The sequence below is a fragment of the Urocampus carinirostris genome, chromosome 6, assembly GCF_059441175.1.
Source record: "Urocampus carinirostris isolate Australia breed hairy pipefish chromosome 6, RoL_Ucar_1.0, whole genome shotgun sequence".
Classification (NCBI taxonomy): Eukaryota; Metazoa; Chordata; class Actinopteri; order Syngnathiformes; family Syngnathidae; genus Urocampus; species Urocampus carinirostris.
The window spans coordinates 37,174,839-37,195,265 of NC_142354.1; the positions used below are offsets into that span (position 1 = coordinate 37,174,839).

At 37.6% G+C, this 20,427-nt stretch overlaps 3 protein-coding genes across 6 annotated transcripts in view; 1 reads left to right on the forward strand and 2 right to left on the reverse strand.

Annotated features, from left to right (window-relative positions):
• phtf1 (putative homeodomain transcription factor 1) overlaps window positions 1-2,197 on the reverse strand; it is a 16,588-nt gene extending 14,391 nt beyond the window's left edge. The window contains exons 1-5 of one of the 4 annotated variants that reach the window (XM_088338933.1): window positions 2,129-2,197; window positions 1,313-1,406; window positions 1,135-1,191; window positions 996-1,065; window positions 777-935 (exon numbers count right to left, since the gene is read on the reverse strand). In XM_088338933.1, coding sequence (XP_088195059.1) covers window positions 777-935; window positions 996-1,065; window positions 1,135-1,191; window positions 1,313-1,342 — 316 coding nt within the window. In that variant the 5' untranslated portion in view covers window positions 1,343-1,406; window positions 2,129-2,197. Of the gene's footprint in view, window positions 1-776; window positions 936-995; window positions 1,066-1,134; window positions 1,192-1,312; window positions 1,407-1,603; window positions 2,073-2,128 lie in introns of those variants that run through there. The other 3 variants (XM_088338935.1, XM_088338934.1, XM_088338932.1) reach the window with 3 other exon arrangements.
• On the forward strand, window positions 1,553-19,704 carry ora2 (olfactory receptor class A related 2). The gene is made up of 3 exons (XM_088338936.1): window positions 1,553-1,589; window positions 15,044-15,199; window positions 18,577-19,704. The coding sequence occupies exon 3, from the start codon at window positions 18,607-18,609 to the stop codon at window positions 19,543-19,545; it is 939 nt and encodes a 312-aa protein (XP_088195062.1). The 5' UTR covers window positions 1,553-1,589; window positions 15,044-15,199; window positions 18,577-18,606; the 3' UTR covers window positions 19,546-19,704.
• On the reverse strand, window positions 6,967-7,921 carry ora1 (olfactory receptor class A related 1). The gene has a single exon (XM_088337250.1). The coding sequence runs from the start codon at window positions 7,897-7,899 to the stop codon at window positions 6,967-6,969; it is 933 nt and encodes a 310-aa protein (XP_088193376.1). The 5' UTR covers window positions 7,900-7,921.
• Window positions 19,705-20,427: the final 723 nt, after the last annotated feature.

Sequence of the window (20,427 nt, forward strand, 5' to 3'; positions counted from 1 at the left end):
AGAGCATTCCTACCCCTCACCCAATTAAATAGCTCTAGGTGCCTTACACGAGCTTCTGGGTATTTAAAATTTGTTGTGTAGCTTTTTATTATAAAGTGTCAAAACAATGAGCACAGAACAGGATTATTTGGTGAATAACAGTCTAAATGGGGTCTGTTGGTGTGACACCTTGATTGTAGTGAAACTTGTGTCCTATATATACTGGACAGGAATCAACCGGAGGTAAACGGTAAAGTCACACATTGGATAGTCAGCCCCGAGTAATATTTTATCTAAGAGCCTTAAGTTCTCATGAAAAAAGCCACATGAGACAAATGTACTTATGAAAAGAGCCATATTCGGCTCACGAGCCATTAGGATCATGAACCCTGATTCAGCCACTTGGGAAAAAAAATATTCTAATGTGATCAGAGCTTAGTGGGCATTAGTTTAATTTATTTTTGAAAGTCTATAATAAAATTTAGTAAAAAGTGCTATTACTGAAAAAAAAATGTAGCATTTTTTATTGTTAATTTACAGGTGTCTACAATAACTTTAACAGGAAAACATACGGTCTTACAAAAACGATTGGCCCACTTTCGATACAGTGGAGTGAGGGAGCGCTGCCTGCAGCCTATTTTGGCATTGTCACTCATTACCAAAGAGAAACTACGCACGGTAATTTTTGACTGATTTCTTGTGGAGTCTTTCTGGTAGTGTTGTACTGTACTGTTCTATGTGTACATCAATAGAGAACATGGATTACATGTCATGCGTAGGCGTAAAATGTAACCAACCTTGCATAAAGTAGAGCAGCAGAATGCATGAAGAGATGGACTTGGAAGTGACCTGGATCCACCATGGGAAAAAGAAGGGGAACAGCAGGACACGGACCAGACCCTTTCGAGTCAACGAAGTCCAGGGACTTTGAGGTTTGGCTTTGCTGAACGTAGAGCCTGCAAAGAGCAAAGCAATGATGGCTTCGAATGTGAAAACTTGGCATCTCGGATTCTAACCTCTGACTAGGTCGACGTCAATGAGGTCTGACTTGATGTGGCCTGTCTTTCGGGGCTTACTGTCCAAATCCTAGAAGACACAGGACTTGGATTTGGGCACACACAGTCGACACGCCTAAATATTCTTTTCTTATCTTACATTTAAATCTGTTTGCTCCAGAGACTTCTCCCAGACTTGTTGATCGTAAGCTCCTATCTGTGGCATCAAAGACATTTAAGTAAAGACAGGATTCATTATTTTCTTAGCTTTTCTGTACTTGTAGTTAATTGAACGCCCCTGGGAAAAAAGAGCCACTTATATACACACAATTGCCCACCTTCTCTTGATACCAGGATATTCTGGCCATTGTGTTTTGTTGCTGGAAGCACTGTTTGATTCAGTCAGCTCATTTCACTGAGAACGCAGGCAACCTGTGGACAGGAAAACAGTACACAACTGAACAAACAAGAGCCAACGGGTGACGATGAACTCGCTCAACTCGAAAGAAGGCCATTTAATGGAGCGATAGGGCAGCATACTAGGTTAGTTATCAAAGCTGTGCAGCAAGTTATCAGGAAGACATTTGACACATGCCGTGTCGCCAGCATAGCAAGGTATCCAAACTTACCTGAAACGAACAGCAGAGTTGGCACATTTTGGAATAAGCTACGTCATCATTACACGATCGATTGTGGTGTTTGGTGTTTAACTGATATTCAGAAATGCTGTCATCCATATTTCAAGTGTCCCAGATTTGTACTCAAACACGTTATTTTTTTCTTTTAACGCCCTCGACGTGACCTCTACCAGGGAATGCCATTTTTTTTAAACTCGCACGTTTTAAAAAGTACCCATAATTTTTTTTTGCCAGCTCTTCCGTAGAGATTTTCAGACTTCTTTTTTCTTGTGTTTCGTACTTCTTTTCCGGGTTTCACGATCTAAAATGAAATTCCCTGATGAGTGTATATCAGGGAAAATACAATCCGTAGTTGAGAAGTCTTTCACTAATAACACCTAGGTGACTCGGTATTGAAATTTACATATTAAAAAACTATTTTAATGAATTATTCAGATATTTGATCCACTTTACGTAGATAACGGGTGACATTAATTTCCTCTTAGACAAGGTTACGGGCAGAAATAGAAAACTCACACGGGAAGTCATGCCCAATCAGAGACAAGCATGAAACCAGCCCACTGTTTCACAGGTCTTCGGTTTACGACCCTACCGACGTACGGCATTTTCGTGTTTCCGGTATTATTTTATAAATTTATATGTACAATATAATGGCATATTTTTAACAATTCCCTACAAAATCCACTACAATCTTGTGTTAGTATTAAAACCCAACCGTACAAAAAAACACAATTACAAGAAAATATGAATAAAAATGCAACGAGGAAATAGATAAGTTACCGTACATACAAATTCTGAAATGTCGTCCACTTAACACTATGCTGACAGAAAACGTTTCACTTTCTTAAGTGTATTGTTTTTCACAATTTTATGACATTTTACCTTGTTTTTCTTGTTAACCGGAACACAGAATGTACATAGAGTAAGAAAAATATTTTTTAAAACCAGCAAAACTATCCAACATCGACTAGTTGGACAATTTGCTTATTCTAGGGATGCTTTTCGTTAATTTATCCAACAAGCAATATAAAATGCCTAAAAGTAAGAAAACATACGTAAAATGGGCTAGGAATGTATTTCTTCAGTGCAAACAATTTGTATCTTAAAAAATATATGTATGTCTTTTGGAGCACAGCGGATGAGTGGTTAGTGCGTCTGTGGCACAGTTGTGAGGTCACAAGTTAGAACCTTTTGTGTGGAGTTTGCGTGTTCTCCCCGTGCTTGCGTGGGTTTCTTCCGGGCACTCCGGTTTCCCCCACATTCCAAAAACATGCATGTCAGGTTAATTGACCGGTTCAAATTGTCCCTAGGTCTGAATGAGCGAGTGAGTTGTCTGTCTTTGTGTGTCCTGTGACTGGCAGGCAACCAGTTCAGGGTGTCCCCTGCCCACTGCCTGAAGATGGCTGGGTTGGCTCCAGCACCCCCGCGACCCTACTAAGGATAAGCGGTGCAGATAATGGATGGATGGATGGATGTATTTCAACAAGCTAGAATTGCAAAAAAGAGTGAAATAATCTGTAGTGTACAGGCACTGGTATTAGTTTTTACTACCTTCAAAGAATACATAATAATGCTTTATTGTAGCAAAGGTTAAAAAATAATTAGCCCTAGAGTAAAAAAAAAACAGATTAAAATAGGATCATCCATCCATCCATCCATCCATCCATCCATCCATCCTCTCAAAACTGCGTAGACCAAAAAATATGAAGTTTTCACTGCTTCCATAGGTTGTCGTACACGTTTTCTACTATTTCTTTTACTAGATAGATAAATAGATAGATAGATAGATACTTTATTCATCCCCACAGGGAAATTCACAGTATGTTTCTATTTTGGAGTTTTAGGGGGTCTGAGTTTATGCGAGTATATACACGATTATTTGCAATGAAATTGTTACTTCCAGAGTAATGCACTACATTTTATTCAATCACTTTTTAAAATAAGGACTTGTCACTAGTTACTGTTTTTTTAGAAACGCGCCCAACACTGCCTGTCTGTACCCCATGTCCTGATGAGTGTACAAGAACCCTGGTTTTATGCATTATTCTTCTCCAAAGTTCTTATGACAATTCCCACAGGTCACACTCATCAAGACAGGAATCGATCAGCGTTTTCACACATGCACACTTCCCCTCACATCCTGTTTCTGACGCAAAGGACCAAGACAATTAGTTGGATAACATCACATGTTGCAATTCACTGGGGAGACGATGAAACCTGTTTTTGCTATTCATTTTAGTCTCAAGGTTACCATCGACTCGACTTCTAATTGTTTCATGTTCGCACTATCAGGTGGCTCCATGTTTGCTCTGCTGATCATTTCTGAAGAAATGACTTTCCCTAGGGACTGTTGTTGTTTTCACTTGCATATGTGTGAGGGTGTTTTACACGTTCAGAGACTTCATTAAGAATGACAAGTTCAAGCATGTTCGTCTGGTCCAAGGTAAGCAACATGTCCCACAGCTCAATTGACATGAATTGAATCTTTAACAGCAGATTAAAGTTCAGTGATTTATAAATCCCCAAAAAATGTAAGAATATGTACTGTATCATACTGTATATTTGTTTTCACTGTATGCATCATGTGTTTTTCTCATCCATTTAAAATGGCCTTTCACTGTTGGTCTTTTCCCCCTCTTCACAATATACCTATTGCAAAGAGTTATTTGAGCCATAAAAATAAAACATATGTTATTACCTGAACAGACCAAACACATAATTTCAATGTAATATTTTTTGAAAATAATTTATTCTAACAAATCTAAAGTTATGCTCTATCTACAAATAATTTTGGTTAAAATATGGAAAACTCTTTATTTACTTTTAAATACACTGTAAAGGACACTGTGCCATCTTTCAATGTACTTTTCTGCTTTAGTAATGTACACATAATGCTTTTCATTCTGGAACGTCAGAATATGTACATGGATCAACAGAAGATGACGTTCTTGAGAAATCAATTGTAAAAATGATCCTCTGCAAATCTTACATTAAGTATATCAATATTTGCAGACATTTCTGTCGTGTATAAGGAAAACGATTTTTCTCGACCAGAAACTGGACCTTGCTTTTTTTTTATAGGTATTGTACTTAAAAGATGCATAATAAGCCCAGTCCATCATGATGCATATGTACACCGTTTTCTATGTTCTAAATTGCAGTTGTTTTGTCAAATAAAAACTTGTGTGTAGTATATTATCAATAAGTACTTTATCTTTTTATTACTAGTCAGGATTCCTTATTATTTTAACTATCATATGGTTAAGTAAGTCTGCAAACTTATATTTAGTCTACAACAGAAAATAGCTCATTGGCAAAGATTTTGCTTCTGTTGAAAATAACATTAATAATACCAGGATATCTACTTGCTTTTTGTTAATAGGATAAAAAAATAGTCCTTCAAAGAATTGAAATGGTCTTATCCAGAAGGTGCTATAGAGTTTTATCATTTAAAGAAATATTTTCTACAAAGATTAGAAAATGAATACTACCATGCTAAATGAATGAATTATTTTTTTTTATTATAAAGTATCTTATTTAATATAAGAATGAGTAAAAATATATCAAAATAAAAAACAACCTCAAAATAATCACAAATGTATAATAGTGGGTTGTATTTTATCTTTTTAGTGTTGTAATGGTCTAAGTAAGATTATGGCATATTGCTATATGGCAATACGTCTGAGTAGATAATAAAGTGGATTGCCTCTAAAATTACACTGTATTGCATATATTTACAGTAAAGTAACAATTTTTTCCTCTGATGTGATTCAAGTGGTAAGAAGAGAGTTTTAGCAAGGTCATTTATAAATGATTATTTTTTTCTGGTTTGTGTTTGTTAGTGTGAGTTCTCAATTTTTCTTCGCTCACAAGTGCACATGAAATAACATTTGTCATTTTTTTGTACATGTTGAAAAAAAGTTTTCTCTCATCTTTTTATAGTGCTGGTGCAAAGAGAAAATGTGAAAAAGTATCAATTAATTTAGTAAAAAATCAATAATTTAGACATTCTAATAGCATATTAATTCAGTAATGTTGTTTGCTCTTTTGGTTGATTATAGGCATTAAGTTAAGTATGTCTGCTTCATTTTGAGTTCTTTCTTTTTTTCTTTTTCTTTTTTTGTGTGAATGTAATTTACAGATTTAAATAAGATTACCCTTGCTTATTTATGACATTGGTTAAGGGTATTTGTGGTAAATAAAGTCAAACATAGGAATAAGGTCTTTGTGAGAGGGATGTGCAAAAATTGTGTTTTCATTTCAACACAGAGACAGTTTCTGAACAATAATAACTTGTGATCAAATTTGATGTGTTTTGTGCAAAGCAAAAAATACACAGCAAATATTAGAGTAATCCAGATTATTTTGTTGTTGGCCTTTAATTCCACACATAAAAATAAGACAAGAAGGAAAACATCATAACATATAATAATAATGTCATCTGGTTAAATAGAGGTGCCCAAGTTCACTGAACTATCATTTACAGTACTTCATTGTAAATTAAACACAGAAGTAAACAGAATCTTTTTGTTTCATAGCAATTGCCCATGCACAAATATAGTCTGATAAAATCACTAATTTGTCTAACAGTAAAGCTTTATTTTTATAAAGTTTCTCATTGGGATTATATGTTCATTCTTGGATATACAGTACACCTTTAATGATGTATGTTTCATTTAGTAAACAACAAAATGTATACACCTATACCGAAACAACTTCACACTGTTTACTTTGTCATTCTGGCATTTACACTTCATATGAACAAATGTTTTGCAATAAATTTTAACATCAAAATGCATTAGAAATAACACAAACACCCAAAATATACATGACGGTGAAAATGATCTTAATTTTATATACATTATCTGTAGTTCTGTGACAGGATGTCTGACTGAAAGATTTAAGCACAAATATGGTTATTAACTCTGAAAAAGTAAACAATAAAATGAGAAAAATAATACCTAAAATCAGCAGCATTTTAGCCAAGAGAACATACAAACGTGACAGAGATATAGTATTACTTATACACTTTATGAATCAAGGGACAACAGTATAATTGGCCCTGGAAATGGTGCATTTTTTTTACGTGATCACATAATGTTAATCGGGACAAAACAATGATTGCTTGATTTTGGTGGGGACATGTCCCTCCCCTGAATTGCAAAAACAGATTAAAAATTAGAAAACAAAATAGTAAAAAAGACACATTGCAAAAACACATATTATAAAATGCGCAAATTCATAAAATAATGGAATACTAAAATTATCCGACCAATCTGTCAAGAAATCATGGATATTTCAGGGTAAATGATCTGGATGTTAACCATGATAAAAAAAGATAAAGTTGAATTATATCATTTCGACTCTTGTGTGTTCATGGATGCTAGCTGATCCTGCTCAGCCACACACACAAGTTTGGCCTTGACCTTCTTATTGGAGGAAATGATGAAGTAAGGGCTGAGGAAAGCATAGCAGGAGGAGCAGAAAACCCTCATGTCAGCCACTACCGGAGACACATTGGCCTTGGTCAGCATGTAGATCCAGATCACATTATCTAAACCGAAGAAGAACACGTATAGGACAACCAGGGTGACTACCGTTTTCGCTGCTCTGGTCTCAGTCGGGTGGGAGCGCCGTATGCCCCTCATCTGGTGGCTGTGGCGGTGGAGAATCAGCAAAATGTAACTGCTGGACAGCAGCATTAGGGCCACCACGGAAAAATCCCTCCCCGAGACGATAACCCCTTGGATGACATAGAGCAATTTGTCTTTGAAGTCCATGAGGCAGAAGCCTAGGTTGAGCGTGAAGGATGGGACGGTACCATTATGTGGAGCTGTGGAATAGAGAAGAGCTGGGATGTAAATGGTCATGTTGCTTAGCCAGAGCCAGGCGAAGGTGGGGAAGACCAGCGAAGGGAAGGACGACTTCAGCCTGGACATGTAAGGCCCTACCGGGGCAAGGCTCACCGCCTGAAAGACACTGAGCATACAAGTGATGCATATGGACAGCGCTCGGCCAATGCGGTAGCCGTAAATCACCACCTTGCAGCCCGGGTTGTCCAGCAGGTTGTTGAGACCAAACACTGTCATGGTCTGAGGCACGCCGCGAATAGTCAGTATCATCAGATTAGCAAATGCCAGGTGGCACAAGATCATGTCCACAGGAAGGAGATTGTGCTCGCTGTAGATTATGTTAGCGTAGGCCAGCAGCACCACCATGTTGCCGAGAATGCCGATCGCTGTTTGCAGGAGGAAGGACACACCTTTGATGGTCATGCACAAGTCCATGCCTCCGAGGCCTGGGCACTAAAATCGCAGAGACGAACGAACACCTGTTAGCAAAGTATCATAAAAGAATATTTCAGGCGCCCACTCCACACCAATCATTCTCACCTGAGCAAATGTATGGCATACGGCTTGGCTGCTGTTAGGAGCATGCAAGACCGCATTTATATCCTCCAACGTCCGTGGAGAGCTAATTTGATAGCGGATTCAGTAAAAACAAAGAACACATACACACAGATAGACAGAGGAGAAACTCAATTTGGATGAAGTCGTCCCAAGGGGAAAGTCTAGTCTGGTATGGGTCACTAAGGGAATACTGTTGATCTTTTTTTCCAAATATATCCATTCTATTTTATCAGTTTTGTGACGTTGCGGACGACAAATGACATGTGTTTGAACTTTGAATTGATCGCCTGCGATGATCAGAAACAGAAGTTACTTTTTGGGTGAGACACAGGGACAGATCAAAAATTAAAAGGTGATCCAGAAGATGATAAACAGGGCAGCTCTGCCATGGTGAAAATACTTGCTTTAAGCTTACTACAGCCATGTTTCAATGAAAACCTCAAAAAGTAAACATACTGAACACCACGGTTCATCAAACTTTTTGAAACTGGTAACTTTTTCTTTCTAACTGATAAGTGCACAGGCTACCAGTTTGAAATGCATATGTAAAATAATGATTGTTTTTTGTGATCGGTACAATGTTAGTATTGTGAGTTATAAACTTGTTGATTTATACATTATTGAAAGTGTGCTAATAGGCTTTTGTCAACCACAAAAACATCTTCCAAACAGAGTATTATACTACACTTTAATGTTTAACTTTGTAGAAGATTCACAATCATCTTATACAATATACTGTATATAATATATATATGCACACACACACACACACACACACATATATATACATATAAATATATGTATATAAATATATATATATATATATATATATATATATATATATATATATATATATATATATATATATATATATATATATATATATATCCTATATAGGGCAGCACAACGGCGCAGTAGTTAGCGCGTGTGCGGCACAGTTCTGAGGTCATGGGAACACCCTGCGTGGGTTCAAATCCAGCTACCGGCCTTACTGTGCAGTGTTTGCATGTTCTCCCTGTGCTTGCGTGGGTTTCCTCCGGGCACTCCGGTTTCCTCCCACATTCCAAAGACATGCATTTCAGGTGAATTGGCCGGTCCAAATTGTCCCTAGGTGTGACTGAGCGAGTGAGTTGTCTGTCCCCGTGTGCCCTGCGATTGGCTGGCAACCAGTTCAGGGTGTCCCCTGCCCGATGCTTGCTGAGATGGGCTCCAGCACCCCCGCGACCCTACTGAGGATAAGCGGTGCAGATAATGAGATGAGATATATCCTATATAAGCAATTACTGAGTGTTGTGTGATTTGATTGTATACTATTATATTTTGTGTAGTAGACTCTACTATTACTATCACTACTACTACTACTACTACTACTATTATTACTACTACTACTACTACTACTATTACTATTACTACTACTACTGCTACTACGATTACTACCACTACTACTACTACTACTACTACTACAGTTTTTGCTTGACCCAAGAGTCGTAAGTCCTGAATGAGTGACTCAAGTTTTACATGAGGAATTCATATACAGTATTCATGCGAAAAACTGCAAAACCAGGAGTCACTACAGTGGCCACCATAGGAACTTGGTTGGCACCCAAGAAGAAAATCAGTAACTAGGAGATCAACTTGCCGATAATGTGTTATGGCAATCTTGGAAATTTGAAAAAGCAAAACGGTGGTAAATATTTATTGAAATAGAGTGTTGCTTATTGGTCTTTATGATTCATAATGTAAACATTGTTACCAGGGTCAGTATCTTCACATAAATGATCGATTCATTAATAGTAACAATGGGTTGCCCCCCCCCCCTAGGGTAGGACATTTTTGTGCCGGCTATTTATCTCTTTGTTGATTTAACAGATACAACAGCACATATATAATATCAATAATAAGAAGAGATTATACAAATTAAGCTGGGAACATTTTATTTTTAGAATTTGAGAATTATGTTAACACTTGTAGCCCTCTGTACAGGTCAGTTTCCAAAAAGTATTGAGCTTTACATAAATCGATGAGCCTGCACTCGACCGTCTAAAAAAATATTTGACTCATTTTCAAATAACTTAAATCTCATAAAATTACATCATTATCAGACTAAGAGGGTGCATTCCATTGTAGGGTACCACACTTCCACAAATACATTTCCCCTAACCTTTTCCAACTCTGACTGCAAAAACAAGGAAGAATCTTGAATGACTCACAATCCTTCATACAAGACCCTTATTCCTTTCCCTTTATTTTAATTGGGTTTTAGCTGGGAGTATTGGATTACATAAAGCACCCTGAACTGCACACAAAGGCACACCAGGGCTCACAGACAGACATTCCCTTCATTTACAAGTGAGCAGACTCTCTAGCTGTATTTTAAGGATTTTAACCCCCAAAGCGTTCATTTTTAAAAAGATCAATTATCTGCCTATGTATGTTGTCATGATTCAGGCCAGAGATTTATTTTGTTGTGTGCCCGTATGAAATTTGCCTGTCTAATTAGAGAACTTTATTTTGAAATATATCAACAGGAAACTTCAACCGGTCACAGGACATGCCTATGGTGACCAATGACACCATCTGTTTTTAAAAAGCTGAAGCCCAAACACCTACTCTTTCTTTTTTCTAGGGCAGCGTCCCAAAAAGTGGCCCTAGATGGCCTTTGCTCCTTGCACAATGAGGGCAAAGAAGGCCGAAGTCCCGGTGCCCATGGACTGGGACCGAGATTAAAGGGTAAATGGTAAATTGTCTGCATTTCTATAGTGCTTTTCAAGTCAATGAAGACTTCCCAAAGCACTTTACAATGTGCTTCACACTTACCCATTCACACACACACTCACACACACACACTCACACACCAATAGCTGCCGTGCAGCCATGCAAGGCGCCAACCTGCTTATTGGGAGCATTAGGGATTCAGTGTCTTGCCCAAGGACACTTCGAGAGTGGCAAGAAAAGACTGTTTTGGTGCTGGGAAAAAATAATATCATTCTGACACGCTATAAAGTAATTACTGATCATTGAAATAAGTTGATTATCTTAAAATTGGGCTTATTGGTGAGCACTTTTAATCACTACAGAACTCCCTCCCCCTCTTTCCACACGGTACCTTGTCTTTTTTTTTGAGTAAAAGCGCGTGAGAGTTTTTCTTGATATAATATCCTGTGTTTTATTGGTTTGATTTTCTTGCCCTATAAATAAATCTTAGATTGTATGAAATGAAAAGATCTGCATTCATAAAGCGCTTTTCAAGTCAATGAAGACTTCCCAAAGCGCTTTACAATGTGCTTCACATTTACCCATTCACACACATACTCACACACCAACAGCGGCCGTGCAGCCATGCAAGGCGCCAACCTGCTTATTGGGGGCATTAGGGGTTCAGTGTGTCGACATATAACACGGAGGACCCCAAGACGAGCAGTCTTCTTCCTGAGCTACTGCCGCCCACGTAGAACCAAACTTCACAGCATTATTTGTGTGTCTATTTTATCTTCGGATTGATCAATAATTATCAATCTCAATGATCTGCAAATTCGATACCTTAAGGCTAAAATAGAACATATGATTCAAGGACTATTTCCTTCATGATACTGCAGAGACAAAAGAGGCGATTTTATAGTTTTTGGTGTTGGATCTTATTAAAGCGTTTTGGGAAGTCTTGACTTGAAAAGCGCTATATAAATGCAGATCATTTAATTTTATTTAATCTTCAGCTCCACCTAATGGGTGATCCGGTCACCAACAAATCCAGTTTCAAACCCAAATAAATATAACAAGCAACCACGTACTTCCTGTCATCAATACATCTTTGATCAACATTTTTTTTATGATTGAAAGACTAACAGCTATTAGTTTATGTCCATCAACTGAGATGGATTGCATATTTTTTTACAAGGCTTTTGGTGACTTAAAGAGGCCGCCTTCTTATGGGCCTCTTTTGACATGCTAAACTCTGGAAGTTTCTACAAAAACCCAAATTTTAAAACTGCATTAGTATCATCAAGTATTTTATGTTTGTTGGTACCATAATTTTGTTAAGAAAACAGTTTCAAGATTACCTAAACAAGTGGTACTCAAAGAATTAACCAAAAATGACCAATGTCCTTAGATGTGGCATGAGCAAATAAATAAGAGTTTACCTGTTTGGTGACCTAGAGCAGTAAGGCAATTAGTGCGATAACAATTAGCGTGGCGTCCCATTGGGGGAGAGCTTGTTATTATTATTATTCATTTAACAATCTACTTAACACTACCAGGTAATTACTTACCCGTTGGTGATCATCTGGGATGCTTTTTATGTTTAAAAGAAGCGTCTTTTCTCAAGGGAAAAGGTTGTGTTATTTTCTACACGTGTGTTTACATGTTCTGGGACCTCATTAAAATGGCAAGTTCAAGCACGTCCACATATCATACTCAGCAGCATTATAGCAATTACATGTAGGTTCAAACAAACATTTTAGAATTATGCTAATTATTATCTATTAAAAAAACTATCACAAATCCAATGAAGTGAGATAAATATAAACTTGAAAAAAACAATATGCTTTTAATGTTTATTTTATTGATTCTCTTTGAAAATAAATTATTTTTAGTCCCGTGTTTTTCGGTTTGGGTATTACATAGGCTGCTTGCAGATACAAAGTTGCCACGAATCTGGACTTTTTCTAATTGATTTCATTAAATTAATTATCCATTATCTGCACCGCTTATCCTCAGAAGGGTCGCGGGGGTGTTGGAGCTCATCCCAGCCGTCTTAGGGTAGTAGGGCAGGGGACACCCTGAACTGGTTGCCAGCCAATCGCAGGGCACACAGAGACGGACAACTCATTCGCTCATTCATACCTAGGGACAATTTGGACCGGCCAGTTAACCTAACCTGTGTGAGTGTGTGTGGGTGAATGGGTAAGTGTGAAGCACATTGTAAAGCGCTTTGGGAGGTCTTCATTGACTTGAAAAGCGCTATATAAATGCAGACCATTTTTTTTATCCATTTTACATGCATGTTTTTGGAATGTGGGAGGAAACCGGAGTGCCCGGAGGAAACCCACGCAAGCACGGGAGAACATGCAAACTCCACAAGCTTAAAACAGCTGATTAGATTTTGTCTTTCCAAGTTAAGATTTCTCCATGTGCACATCGGCCAAACCACATAGAAACATAAAAAGAAAACGAAGCTCTTATCTTAAAAACAAAGTTATAGGGCTTCTTTGTTACTCTCGGGACAAACAGTCCGTAGTCTTGAGAAATAGTATATTGAATAAATAATGAGCAAAATACATATTTTTTTTCAAGTAAAAAAAAGATCGCCATTGGTTTAGTTTTAACACTTTGATTCCCTTTAGTTTGTAATCTTCCTTGTGCTTTTCAGCACTGTTGGTTGCACTACACAACATAGCGACATCCAGCCGTCAAATAATACACACTGTCCCTTTTACTGTACAAAATGACAAATCAAAATTTGTTAAGCCATTGTACACCTATGGAGATTTGGCTTACCCAGATTAATCAATAAATTGCAACGCTCTTAAAGGTCTCAATTGAAAACACAAAGCAAAACAATGATCTAACCCAGAGGTGGCGAACAAGTTTGACACAAAGAGCCGAAATCTTTAACTGTGAGAGTCAAAGAGCCACACCATGCACTGACTGCCATGACGGACACACACAAAGACACACAATTAAAAACATATTATTTCCCATTAAGTCAAGTCAAGTCATTTTTATTTGTATAGCCCTTAATCACAAAGAGTCTCAAAGGGCTGCACAGGTTATTACACAGACTATCTTTCAGACTATTATTACACCATCCCTTGATCTGGAACTGACATGAGGGCAAGGAGAAACTCAAAAACCTCAACATGAGGAAAATGAAGAAACCTTGAGAAGGGACCGCACATGTGGCATCCCCCTTTCAGGATTACCAGACAGCAAAGGATGTTGCAATCACAAATAATACAGAGATATTGTCCACGAAAAGTATAGGTTATTCATATGCTATAGAGTAGAAGTGTGTTTTAAGCTTAGATTTAAACATTTCCACTGAGGTTGCAGATCGGATCTCAGGGGGAAGAGCATTCCACAGCACCGGTGCCCGCATGGAGAACGCTCTCGAACCTACGGAACACTTCTTGGCTCTTGGGATCACCAGTAGACCGGCGCTTTCAGAACGAAGGCTTCGGACCGGAACGTAGGGGCAAATCAGATCTGAAATATATGAGGGAGAAAGTCCATGTATAATTTTGTATAATACTAAAAGAACCTTGAAATCACATCTTAGGCTAACAGGGAGCCAATGCAGGTTAGCAAAAGCCGGCGTGATGTGATCAGACTTTTTTGTCCTAGTTAAAAGTCTCGCTGCAGCATTTTGTACCAGCTGAAGACTCTTGATTCTGGACTTCGGGAGACCGGAGAGTATTGCATTACAGTAATCGAGAAGCGAGGTAACAAACGCATGAATTATAATCTCCGCATCCGACATAGGACAAATTTTAGCAATGTTGCGAAGATGGGAGAAAGCAGTTCTAGTAATTTTCTTCACATGTGTTTGAAAGGACAGATCAGGGTCAAATATGACACCTAAATTTTTAACTGAGTCACTCTGTGTGATGTGACATTTGTCAATGTTCACAGCAGTTTTTGAGAATAAGTCACGGCATTTAGATGGACCAATAACTAACATTTCGGTCTTTTCAGAGTTAAGACGCAAGACATTGAGTGACATCCACTCTTTTATCTCAGTGAGGCAGGCCTCCAAATTTCCACAATTTAGTGTGGCAGATTCCTCCAACGGAAGATATAGTTGAGTGTTATCTGCGTAGCAATGAAAACTGATATTATACTTGCGAATAATATCACCTAAGCATGTAAATACAACACGTTTTGTTCTTGTGTTGATTTCAAAGAAAGTGTCCACCCTCAATACAAAAAAAAAAGAAGCTAAACATGAAACAAGGCAAAGAGCCACAGTATATAGAAAATAGATTTAAATAATAATTTCATTGATATATATTCTTAATTGTAGTCGAGGACCATCACTGTCAATAGAAGATGCAGCAGTGTGACGTATAACCTCCACAAGACTATAAGAAGAGAAGATGCATGAAGGTGGGGTGCTGATCGGGGTCCACGTTGGACCGTCTCATCATTAACAACCACTCTTCCCAGACGGATGCATCAGGTAAATATGACTTGGCTGCAAGAATATTTACTTTAAAATTGAAACCAATGAATTTTATTCTTGATTAAATAAAACATTCATTCTGTAGCATATAATGATTTTAATTTATCACATTAAATCTAAAAGAAAAAAACTTGAAATATCTATAAAAGATATGACTTCACTCTTGAGTCAGACTACTTTTCATCCTTGATTTTTTTTGTCTTGTGTGATATTTTTAGATACAATTTTAACAGTATCTTTGAATATTCTAAAATGGCAATTTCCTAATTTTAAAAATAGGACCAATCCCAATATACTTTTGAAAATGTCTAATTCTGTAAAACCAAACACTTTCCCAATTGAAATAAGAATACAGTATGTTCCCCTTAAAAAATACATTGTTTTTTTTTGTTCTTAAAATACAATGAAATATATACGCAAATTATGTAAACATTTTACCTTCACACAATTAAATGATTTGAAACATTACAATGACTCTGTACTGTTTAATATTAGGCCTTGTCTACAAAATTGTTTAACTTTTTTATTGAAATTATATAAATACATGCAATGTAACACACAGTGAAAATTATTGGTCACTGTTCACAAATATTTATCAGCCGTGGAATCTGTCCAGAGTTTCATCCTCAGTGGTGCCCCAACGACCCACGATCCGTACTAGTACTCTTGACTGTATCTGTACTTGATTTGAGTATAATAGTAGTTAAACTGACCTTATCTCAGAGCAATTATCTGTATTTTTACTATACTACTTATAAAATGATGTTTTTGCCATACTCACAAATTTTATCCTACTCTCCTTTTTCGAAATATGTGCCATGGTTTTACATTTGTTCTGAGTCATGAACTGCATCAGTGGCAGTAAGTCATTCAAGGTCTAACTTAACAAATTAAACCAACTTAACTAGTTAGTTAGGCAAACAAATGAACATTTTAACGTCAAAGTTGTCTTATTTATTGCTGGAATAATGTTTTTGTAATGTTACTTTTTTCTTTCCCAAGCTAGTTTCTTTTCTGTCCTTTGTCTTAATTGATTTGTGCATGACTATTAAAGTTAGTTATCAGCAGTTCATGTTATTTTGCTGTGTACTTTCCAAATATGGGAATGACATTCATTGCATTTCATTTTACTTTACAAGCTATATCAAAATGTACTTTTATATTTGCTTTACAAGTAAGTGAACTTAAATTTAAGTTTTTGTACTTGGTAGATCAGTCCACAGTTTTTTCAGCTCTAGTTCTGCTTTTATTTCAACATAATCACTTCATACATCACTTCTTATGATTTTGTGACTTAATTTTAACCTTTCAAGAATTTTGAAGACAGTAAGACTGAAATGAACCATTTCCTAAAAAAGTTTCGTCATGAATCATACATATTGACCATCATTGTTTAAATCTATAAAAAGCAGAATGCAGTGAACTTTAGTAGGAGAGACTGAGTACAGTTGTAACACATTTTGCTTCCTCTCTCCCCATTTTATGATCTTTTTTGCTACACCTCTCAAACTTGTAGACGTGTCTTTTACAAAGAGACATCAATGGTAGAGTGCTAAGTAGCTTCAAGTGTCTAGGACAGTCTCTCAAACAGAGAGATACACAGTGTTACCATCGTACCAATTACTGGGTACAGTTGTAACACTGGTAGTGGACAGTTCTAACAGTTTGATTTCTTATTACAAATAAGCCTTAGATGTCAAATATTTGGAGAACTTTATTCAATAGAAATATATGACAAGAAGTGCATGGAATTGAACAAAGTGCGTGTGTCATATATTTCCATTTGTATGGACAGCATTTCTAGTCAGAGTCTGACAAGCAGTTGTGGCAAATGTTTAAGCAATTGCCCCGGGTGCGGCCTTCTTGGGCAAATTGCTTGCAATTAAAACACTCGACCCATTTTCTTTCTTCCTTTCTTTCTTTCTTTCTTTCTTTCTTTCTTTCTTTCTTTCTTTCTTTCGTTCTTTCTTTCTTTCTTTCTTTCTTTCTTTCTTTCTTTCTTTCTTTCTTTCTTATCTTTGCCCTTGCATTTTTCCATATATAAAAGTATAAGTATATAAAAGTTGTCATTTTACAACTTTACCCATACCTATCAGCCATTTTTAGTCTACATTTTCTTTATGTGGTTGTTAGCTAGCATGAATGAAAACACACAGGATTGAAGCCAAGAAAGTGGACATTACAGCCATGTGCCAGAAATGTGTCAATTTTTAGCATATTTGACAGTGAGAAAGAAAAAGTTTAAATTCTCATCTGAAAATGTGTTATTTGACCATAAAATTGAGACAATGGCACCCAGAGTCTTTAAACATCTTGTGTGAGGTAAGTATGGAGAGAGGAGAATCCTATATCAGTTGCATCAAACTCTCTCTCAATCGGTCAATTTCTTGACTGTTACAACTGTCCCCGTGTTACAACTCTACCCGCTCTCCCCTACTATTGGTTTCTTTGACATTGTTTCTTTAAAATGTTTCTTTAAAGTCTTTCTTTGTTAAATTTTGTTGACAATATGATTAAATTGAAGTATTTGCTTGAAATGTTCTATCATTAATCGCATACATATTGAACATTGTCATACAAATCTATAAAATGCAAGGTTAACTTTAGTATTATTTCTTTTAGTTTCTTTGACATCATTTCTTTAAAATGTTTCTCAAAAGTGTGCATTTTCCTTTTTTGTTTTTCCATAAAGAATACTCGATTATCTCAGAATCAAAACGTATTTTAGTTGTTTTCACTCAAATCAATGGATAGACATTTTTTTATGTTTTTCCAGCAAAACGTAATTTTTAAATTTATATTGGAGTGATATGAGTTCCCGTGAAATCATAAAATTTTCCTGCTGTGGGTTTTAATTTTTAATGTTTTGTTATTTATCTTGAAAATATATAGGATTTATTGTTTTCTTATAAGATATTGTAAACAATAACATGTACTCTTTTCTTAGAATGAAAGTATTACCCTTACACATCCAGTGCTTGACAGAAATAAACACCAACCAAAAGCCCGAGTAATCTATGGAAGACTGTGATAAGACATTTTGTGCCATTTACAAACATAGTCATCAATTCTCTGTCTTTTTTAAGTTGGGCAGGACATTCATCTCCTGAATCTTTAGTCAAACAAAGTGATGGGCGAGTGCCAATACCACATATTGGTATCTGATTCGATACCAACCTTTTCAAGGTATTTTCACTCAGTGTACTGTACTGACTACACCTCAGAATCCAGGGGAAGATTTTTTATATGGAGTCGCAGGATCTTAAGCGCTCTCATGCCTTGCGAACATAACAAAGTGAAGGAGATGAGACCCAGTATTTCTTCTACTTTTCGAGACCCTCTGTGTATACATTATGTACAATTCTCCCTTCTAGGTGTCGTGAAAAAGCATATTTTCTGAAGGAATGGTGTCCGAAGAGTTGGTCCGCGCTTTGTTGTACCTCTCCTTGAGCGTGGTGGGCATCCCTGGCAACCTGGTGGTGATCCTGGCTTTCCTGTCCGCGCTCTACCAGGACAAGCGTCTGCAGGCGGCTGACGGTATTGTGCTGCATTTGGCGTGCGTCAACCTGTTAGTGGTGACTGTACGCTGCCTCTCAGAGATGCTGGCATCTTTCCGCCTCGCCGTCGTTTTCACAGACGCCGGATGCAAAAGCATCATCTTCGTGTACCGCACATCGCGCTCACTCTCCATCTGGCTTACTTTCCTCCTCAGCGCCTACCAGACGCTGAGCATCGCCATGCCTGGCTCTCGCTGGGCCGCAATTCGTGCCTGGCTGGCTCGCCGCCTTCCCCTGGTGTTCTTCTTCCTGTGGGCGCTCAACACCTGCATGAGCTCGGCCGCCATTCTCTTCTCCTTCGGGGCAAGGAACTCGTCAGCTCCGACCAGCCACGGCATCAACGTGCAGTTTTGCTTCGTCAATTTCCCCTCTAAGCTCTCCAAAGAGTCCAACGGGGCGGTCCAAGTCGGGAGAGACGTGGTGCCCATGGCTCTCATGGCCTGCGCCAGCTTGGTCATCTTGTTTTTCCTCTACAAGCACAGCCGGCAAGCCAAGGCCCGACACGGTGCGCCGGAACGGAGGGCGGCTAAAGCTGTGGTGGCTTTGGTGACTTTGTACGTTGTTCTCTACGGGGTGGACAATGGGCTGTGGGTGTACACGCTCACCGTGAGGAAAACAATGAGCAGCTCGCTTGTGTCTGACTTTCGCATATTCTTCTCCTCACTCTATGCCGCGCTTAGCCCTCTTGTCATCATCGCGTCTAACAGGAAGATTAGCAGCAGGCTCGGGTGCTGCATAGCCGTTAAAGTAGTTAAGGAGCAAACCACGTCTCTAGCCACTATTTGAAAACTGCTTACTGATTGCTCTCCAGCAAAACAGGACTTTGAAGTAGAAACCATAATTGTCAACCCCAGCCAATTGTTCCTCTTATTAATGATTGCAATTTCCCTTATTAAGCGTTTATAAACCTTACACACACAAGTTAAATTTATTTACCAAATAAACAGCATTAACAATTTTTTTTCAGCATCTTTCTTAGTTCTTTCCCCACTTGCTGTAAATGTATTATATTCTATTATATGGAGCAGTGCAGAACTTTGCAGACTTTAATTGATCTAAAGATGGTTATACTCTGTTACTGTCAGGGTCTCATTCTGGGTGGTGGAGAAACACAATGGAGAAACACAGATTAGTATAGTGGTCTTTATTTCCGGTTGGGTTCAGTACATGATGCAGCATCAGCATTAAAGTTAAGGTGCAAGCAACGTTCCTGGCTACTATTTGAAAACTGCTGACTAATTGCTCTCCCGCAAAACATGCCTTTTTTGAAGGGGAAACATACAATTTGTTTTTAGTTGGTTTCAAGAATTCTTTTCCTCTAAATTACACATTTTCTCGGGAAAATACATTTTTAATTTACTTTTTCTGTAGCATTTCCCCACTCCGTTTGAGTATTGGATGCTTTGCTGCATGATTTTAAATACTGTATATGGTTGGCTTACTTTAACATTGCTTTAATGCATTATTCTTTGACCTGTATAAAGCAGTTGGCATTTTCAGTTAGCATTTGGCTACTTAACGTTTTTAAATCACAAAGTTAATATGGTTTATAGTAGTTGTTTGGTATCTGGAACTTTTATTACTCTGTGCCGCCATTTCCTGCCTTCTGTCATTATAGCAGCCTCTGTCGGCTCATTCATCATGTGCGTGCAAGTATGTACATTTGTT

Coding starts and splice junctions, on each gene's coding strand:
- ora2 (XM_088338936.1), top strand. CDS start 18,607: ATGGTGTCCGAAGAGTTGGTCCGCGCTTTGTTGTACCTCTCCTTGAGC.
- ora1 (XM_088337250.1), bottom strand. CDS start 7,899: ATGGACTTGTGCATGACCATCAAAGGTGTGTCCTTCCTCCTGCAAACA.